At 32.7% G+C, this 7,541-nt stretch overlaps 1 protein-coding gene and 1 long non-coding RNA gene across 9 annotated transcripts in view; one reads left to right on the top strand and one right to left on the bottom strand.

Annotated features, from left to right (window-relative positions):
• LOC109244657 (nudix hydrolase 9-like) overlaps window positions 1–2,719 on the bottom strand; it is a 5,324-nt gene extending 2,605 nt beyond the window's left edge. For 3 of the 8 annotated variants that reach the window (XM_019411778.1, XM_019411784.1, XM_019411782.1), the window contains exons 1-7: window positions 2,591–2,719; window positions 2,415–2,489; window positions 1,993–2,049; window positions 1,650–1,732; window positions 1,245–1,303; window positions 737–885; window positions 90–227 (exon numbers count right to left, since the gene is read on the bottom strand). In XM_019411778.1, coding sequence (XP_019267323.1) covers window positions 90–227; window positions 737–885; window positions 1,245–1,303; window positions 1,650–1,732; window positions 1,993–2,049; window positions 2,415–2,489; window positions 2,591–2,671 — 642 coding nt within the window. In that variant the 5' untranslated portion in view covers window positions 2,672–2,719. The remainder of the gene's footprint in view (window positions 1–89; window positions 228–736; window positions 886–1,244; window positions 1,304–1,649; window positions 1,733–1,992; window positions 2,050–2,414; window positions 2,490–2,590) is intronic. The other 5 variants (XM_019411781.1, XM_019411780.1, XM_019411785.1 and 2 more) reach the window with 2 other exon arrangements.
• Window positions 2,720–5,487: 2,768 nt separating this feature from the next.
• LOC109244655 overlaps window positions 5,488–7,541 on the top strand; it is a 3,975-nt gene continuing 1,921 nt past the window's right edge. Inside the window, exon 1 of the long non-coding RNA XR_002070717.1 lies at window positions 5,488–5,529. This is a non-coding gene — a long non-coding RNA (uncharacterized LOC109244655). The remainder of the gene's footprint in view (window positions 5,530–7,541) is intronic.

Below are 7,541 nucleotides of genomic sequence, written 5' to 3'. Positions count from 1 at the left end.
CCCCAAAACCCCCAAAAAAAGGTACGGGGAAAAAACAAGCACTCTCCTTTCTCCCAATTTTGTGGTGAGTAAAGCAAATCTTCACTTACAAGGCTATTTGCAGGAGCTCCAGTTTCTTCAACAACTTCACAGACAATGCTGTCAAACATTTCTTGAGAAACTTTGCTGTTGCGACATTGATTCAGCTCATGGAAGCCGTCATGGGAGACTATTCCAACGTCTTGGGGCTGTTAAAAGCATAAACACAATCATGTTATCCGGACATATTTGGGCAGTGAAGTAACAAAGATTCCACAGCTTAATCTTGATGCAAAAGAAGAGTGCTTTGCATAAAAGCAGTCAGACATTCGAAATCCCTTAGGTGATCTTCTAATTAAATAAACCTAAAACAAAGCTTACAATTGCAGAAAGCAACGTCAGATAAGGTCACACAAATTGGTAGTTACATTATAAACAGGTGAATTTAATAAAATATAGAATAACAAGTTACCCAACTTAAAAACTCTGTTTAGCTAAAGGTCTAAATGGTGAACAACGTTAAGTACCAATTGACAAACGGAAATATGGCAGTTGCTTTTTGCTGTCATAGCTCACGCGATATTAAATATGAAAGGTTTTGAGTAGCTTGCTGGGTTACAACCATTTTTGCTCTCCCATTTTGAGTTGCAAAAGCTTATATTTATCAGAATTTGTTGCCATTATCTCAAAGGTGTCCTTACAACATTAGATGAGATACCTCTGGATTGCCTCCAGGAAAAGCAAAATATCCTGGGAATTCTCCAACTCTGTTACTTCTCTGAAGCACAAGTATTTTCTTATCAGAAGTTTCTACAACTGCACCATTACCCAGAGGACTTGATGTGTGCTGACACTGTATGCAATCATCTGCAGAAAACCAAGTCACATTTTTTAGCACAAACGAATTGTAGTCTCGCAAGCTGGAACATCAGTCAGAAGCATTTTCATCCCTTTTCATATACTTGAAGTGCCTGCTCTGTGCAATGTTATATGCAGTTCTGTATCACATAAGAACCTTGTAACATATCCCTCTTAGAATTCATAAGATATCAAATTGGCTGCAGACCTCATGTTGGAAAGCGAAAGAGTATAGAAAAGGAAACTAAAAGAAATACTAAGAAATAGATTGCAGTTTAGGGTAGCAGATACATTAGAGATGTGCAGGGAACAGTCATTACCTTAGGAAGAAGCAACTCAATAAACAATTGTATTTCATGGAAGTTTACCTTCAGATGGAACAAGATATCTTTCCCAAATAGGACTTAAATTTGTCCCCACAAAATCCCTGAGCAGAAAAGTCCAAGTGTAAGAATATTTTATTTGTATTTTCTATTTTGTTCCCTATTTTTGTTCTTCCTTTTGGATTAATGCATGGCAAAATTAAAGTGTTGACGGCACATTGCAGAAATACACAAATTCTCGTATTTCACCCAAGATTCTAGCGACACAAATAAAGAACAATTCATTTATAATTTACCATTTCGACATGCTGATATAAGTTAGGGACAGTAACATTAGCCTGTCCAAATTGCACTGGACGGATATATGTTTTCCATTACATGCACATTAAATGGAAAAACATGTAGAATAAAGGAAGGCAGGAAGAAAGAAGACGCAAGATAGAGAAGAACCTATAATTTGTCAGACCAAGCTGAAGGGAAACATGAGGCTGTTGCTTGGGATCATTTCCTACATCGAAAGTGTATCCTCCATACTGTAAAAGTATCAGCATATTTAACATTTTTTGTTTTTGAGAAGGAAATAACACAAAAATGCATATATCATATTTGGGTGTATCTGATAAACTATAAATGACTAACTAAACTCTCTTAAAAATAATGTAGCTGCAACTGTGGCCATCAAAGTGACAACACTACATTGTCAAAATTCTAGACTGAACAGATATAGCCAAACTATCTATGTTTCAATATAAAAATTGAATGATAAATGCAATGGAAGAAGAGTGCAGCATACCCTAAAGTTCGTCCAATTGTAAAGTGGTGAATTTTGTCGTTCTCTTTCTTCCCATACCTAACAACATGACAACACGTTATGCCAATGAAAAGACTCAGCACAAATACCGGTTTTGCCCCAAGTGAATAATCATAGCTTTTTGATCTATCAGCCTAAACATACAGACAATTACCTAAAAAATTAGAGTTTGGTATTTGGTCTTTTTAATCAAGTGTGATTCTCACAATACACAAAAGAAACAGCGGTATTTGCATAATATTAATTCTGCTTCATTATACACAAAACCATTACTATTTAGAAATCAAACATTTTTTCTCAGACTATGATTTTTTCAAATGTTCTCTAAACATTTCTAGTTACAAGATTGTCATTTAAAGTACTTGACCTCTAATTGTTAAAAGGAAGAGAATTAGAAACAAAACCTCGAAAATGGACTGCTCCAAAAAAGGATCGGGATGGGGAATCCTGTCGTATGCTTCATTGAAAACAACTGAAACCTTTTACCCAAAGCAAATTCAGATTACAAAAATGAGAATAATAAAAATGTAGAAAGCGAAGAGAGAAAACAGAGAATGAGCAAAGTAAGTACGTAAGTAACCTGTGAAGGAGATAGACCAGAAGGACATGAGAGCAGCAGTTTGAATTCGTGACCACCGTCGCAGCTGCTTTTCTCTTCCATTTCTTCTACAGAGAGAGAGTGTGGAGATCGATCAATTACAGTGAAATTTTCCTCCTATTAATAAGGAAGGAGCTTCGGGTCCTCAGGGGCATTTTGGGAAAACTGCAACTTATTTCAACTTTTTTTAACACACATGCGGAATCCATAGTTTCCCTTATTCTGACGCGTATATCCCTAACAGCTTGTTTGGATGGTTGTTCCCTGTTGTATTGTATTGTATTGCTATTCTAAAATAATGTTCGTTTTGATTGTTTCATTAAAATTAATTGTATTATATTATTAAATTTATTATTTCGAAATAATAAAAATTCCTCTTTTTTGAAACAATTGATTTGATGTGGTGGGATTGTTTCCTATTTTTCTTTTCAATTATGCCCTAACTTATTACTCTACAATTCTATTTTACCCTTTACCTTTTTTTCTATTTTAACTTCAAGTCTCCAACCTATAACCTACGTTATTTTTTTCAAGAATTCTGCCACTAACGTTAAAGATGTTTTGTTGCCTTCTGTTTTATTTTTTCTCCTAATTTGCTTTTAACTCAATCCTAATTAGCTGTGATCCTTCGTTTTGCCTTCTTCTGTCTCGCTCCTTTGTTCTGCTTTTTTAAGGTGTTTTGCCTTTTTCTTTTTTCTTTTTTAAAATTCTTTTTATGCATAAATTTAATATTTAAACAATTGAGGGTATTTTAGTCAACTTATCAGTTACAGTACAATACGATACAGTCAAACCAAACAACAAAGTATTATTTAATAATAGAAAATAATAAAATCTATCCAAACATTGTATTTATAAAACGATACGATACGATACGACACGATACAATACAATACATTATAAAACGATGGGAAACAATGATCCAAACATAGTGTAACTAAAAAAAAGAACGCGTCTACTGCTCTTTATCCAGATTTTCCGATCTACTCAATTCCTCTCTAATTTTCCTGTCTTTTTAATCTTCTCTCTTGCTGCTCGGTTTATGTGTGTTGGCTATGCAGTCATAAGGTGACTTTTCGTTTTTTATTTCTTTGTTCAAATTGGGTAAACAGTTGGTTGTGATTGTTTGTGAGATTACGTACAGTTTCATCTTCATGGCGTTAGTATATCATGTCTATCGTAAAAAATTTATGGTATTTAGTTAGTAAAATTACAAAAAGGAAAAGCTCTACTCCCCCTTCTTCTAATTTGATAATAATGGCAATTTCTCTACTGTAAAATTTGAGAGGGAAGGTCGTTGGCTATTTAATCAGGATTTTTCCTTCATCTCTACTGTAAAAAGCTTATGGGATTTTTCGTATTCTAATTTGTCAATTTTATATGAAAAGTTTTAAGATTTTTGTACATTAATTTTGGATTTTTGGTACAGATTCTTATCTTAAATATTTTCTATGTTGTATTTCTGCGGAATTATGATACATGTGTTTTCATTGTAGTGGTTAAAAAATGGTAAAATATAAAGTAATCTGTTGCTCAAGCGTTGTTTTTCTAATACCAAATTTTTAGGTGATGATTTATTTGGTTGAACCGATGACTGCAAGGATATTTTTCATAAGTTTAAGAACATTGTTGGGCAAGAGTTTAACACCCGAGTCCCGACTTAGTCATCTATATCATCTGAGTGTGCTCTTTTCTTAGTATAATTTCACATTTGATGTTCAAATAAGCAAGTTGTATTGGAACTTTTAAGGGAAAAACAACAAGTTGTTGCAGCACTAAATTTTCGTTGCTCCAATAATGCGCCTACTTTTCGTTCTGCTATGTGGACTTGGTTTTCTTGCAATTCTTACATGTTGAAAGCTGATGACTTTTGCTTGTTTAATCAAAGTTTTTATCTGCAATTTTATAGAAAGGTGAGAATTTTTTTTTAAAATTGGAGTTTTTGGATATAACTTTGTGGTGCTAAATGGTTTAGAGTATTACAATTTATGAGTCTCTTCATTATTCTCTCTTCGGTAAATGATGCTTCTTCTAATTTTGCCTCTAATCGTTTGTCCTTTGTTCTGATTGTATTTCTGATTTGGTTGCTTCCGTGGTTCCTTCTACTGTCTGCTCTTACCTGTGAGTTTAGTTTAAATCTTTTGCTCCTCTTGCTTGGTGTGTTGGCAACGTAATGCTTGCATTCATCTGTAGTCGAGGATCTTTTTTTTAAATTCATAAATTTATTCCATATTTTTCGTGTATGTGCTTAATTTTGTTTAGCTATGGTAAGTTTTTTTATAGTCAGCCTTTTTTTTAAACGCATCTTGTTATTGCCAACAAATTTTAGTAGACATTTTTTTGTTATTTTGGACATTATCTTACTGGATTTCACATACATGTTAGAACTTATATCAGATTTGCCCTCAATGGGCCTAAGGTGTTTGAGAATATGCCTAATCAACCAACTGATTGTTCTTATTTTTTCTCATTTTTTCGCATTTTCTTTAGGGTTTTGTTTTTAATTTCTCTTTTCAATTATACATTGACAGTAAATATGATAAATCTGTAGATCAGCACTGCAATTTGGAGTATTTTTTTGCTAATATCAAAAGCTCTGAAAGATTATCTCCAAAACACCTGATAATTGAGATTACTATTGGTGATTTTAGCTATATATAACTTTATTAACGCATAAATATTATGCATTCAAAACTCAGAATTTCTTCTCCGAAAAGTTATATTCTTATTGTAATCTTTTACATATTATTCCTTACGTATTTTTGGCAACATGAGGTTCAAATAAAAGACCTTAAGTACCACCGCACCATGCACGTTCAAGGTATTTGATTATATGCTTGAAACCACTAATAATATTTATTGTATTTCTTTTTCAACAGATTTTTTGCAACATTCAAATCTATCATTCAACAACTTAAAAGGTACATAATTTGGTTCTATTTAACTTTACAATTTGTTCCTTTACATATGATTCTGTTGTCCTATTTATAGAATAAACATATTCTGTCCATGAAGTTGGTCTTAAGAGTTGCTGAGGTCCTTTTCTACATTTTCACTTCATGTCTCGATCCTCCTGCTTCGTAACGACTTACTGATCGCTGCACTTTGCGTGTCAATTTTCAAACATTGCTTTTTTCGTTTTCCTAAAAAAAGTATTAAGTATGGGTTATAGCAATGATATGAGTTATGTCATCTATTTATGAGACATTGATGCCCACACATATATGACAGATGTGGATGTTGCTCTTAAACGCTGAAAAATAAGGACTTTAACTTTCAGTTGAAACATACCTATTTTATTTCAAGTTGAATTCTTACTTACCAAAAAATTTCAACTTGGAGTCTTAAATTTTCAAAGCAGGATGACTGAGATAAACAATGGGGATGCGATTTGACTTATGAACAAAATTCAACACTAGGTATCTAAAAGATAAATTATATATATATATATATATATATATATATATATTATTACTGGATGAGAAATATACAAGTAGATTCTGTTAGTATGTTCAATAAGTATTTAATAAGGTAATTCTTTTCAATTAGCAATGGAAAGAAAAAGTGAGAGAGAAATTGATATAAACAAAATCAAAGTAATGGAAGTGCGGTATAGAAAACAGTTCTTAGTGAAAAAGTTGAGTTCAGCCACCTTATTTTTTCGTTCTTCTTCTTCATTCCCTTTTCCCTTTCTTAAGAAAAATAAGTGCAGCCTGTTTCTATTTGATTATGGAGATCTACCATTGTTGTTGGCCTACAATATTGACAAAACATATTCAAATTTAGTTGATGTTATTTGAAGTTCAGCTGCTTGTAAGAAACAAGAAAAACTGTTAGGACTAAAGAAAAATAAATGTAGATTTCTGGTAAATCGCTTATATGGTTAGTTAGTGTATTGCTTTTCCTTCACAGGGATATGTAACAAGGGTCATGGAAGACATGAGTATATAGTGGAGGTTTGATTTTGGATGGAAGTAGGGTTAGATTTAGGAAGATGGGCAGAACATATGAGGATAGCATCATGTTGAGATGATCTTACATTTTATTATTTGTGGTATTTTATACAACGGTTACGTATACTTATCTTTTTGTTCTTTTCGCTAAGTATGTATACTTCTGAGCTCTTACTGCTACTATGAACAACATAACTCTGGCGTGCAAATTAGTTACTTTGGCGGTGAAAATTATATGATAATTTGACTTAGTGAATACAATCCTACTCACATTTTTATACCATATATCAAATCTAAATTGTATAGATGATTTGTACGTTTGGTGTTACTCTCACTACTAGAAATCCGGTAAAAAGCGACCACAAAAAGCGACCAAAGTTGGTCGCTTATAGGCCTAAAAGCGACCAAACACGCCTGGTCGCTATATTGCTGGTCCCTTCACTTTAGGGACCAAAGTTGGTCGCTAAGGTAAAATAACCAAATATTCCGGGTATTGACTATAGCGACCATCTTTGGTCGCTTTATTATTTTAATAATATAAATTTGGCGACCAAAGTTGGTCTCTAAATGTAAAATATATTATTTATTTATTTATATTATTCATAAAACAACGACCAACTTTGGTCTCTAATCCAAATATTATATTTTAAAATCTAGAAAATGGAGACCAAGGTTGGTCGCTATTTTATTAATTTTTTTTAAAAATAAGCGACCAAAGTTGGTCGCTAATTTCAAGAATTTAATTTTTTTTAAAATATAAGCGACCAAAGTTGGTCGCTATTTTTCCAGAAATTATTTTTTTTAATGGAATAGCGACCAAGGTTGGTCACTTTTTTAGAAATCTGGATAAAAAGAGACCAACTTTGGTTGCTATTGCCCAGAAAATTATTTTTTTTTTAAATGAAAAGCGACCAAAAAGAGATAAAAGTTGGTCGCTTTTCTGGGTATTATTTGGTAGAAACTGCCTGTTTTGGCAGCTA

Source organism: Nicotiana attenuata, unplaced genomic scaffold (genome assembly GCF_001879085.1).
Source record: "Nicotiana attenuata strain UT unplaced genomic scaffold, NIATTr2, whole genome shotgun sequence".
Classification (NCBI taxonomy): Eukaryota; Viridiplantae; Streptophyta; class Magnoliopsida; order Solanales; family Solanaceae; genus Nicotiana; species Nicotiana attenuata.
This window is presented reverse-complemented; position numbering and strand designations above follow the sequence as displayed.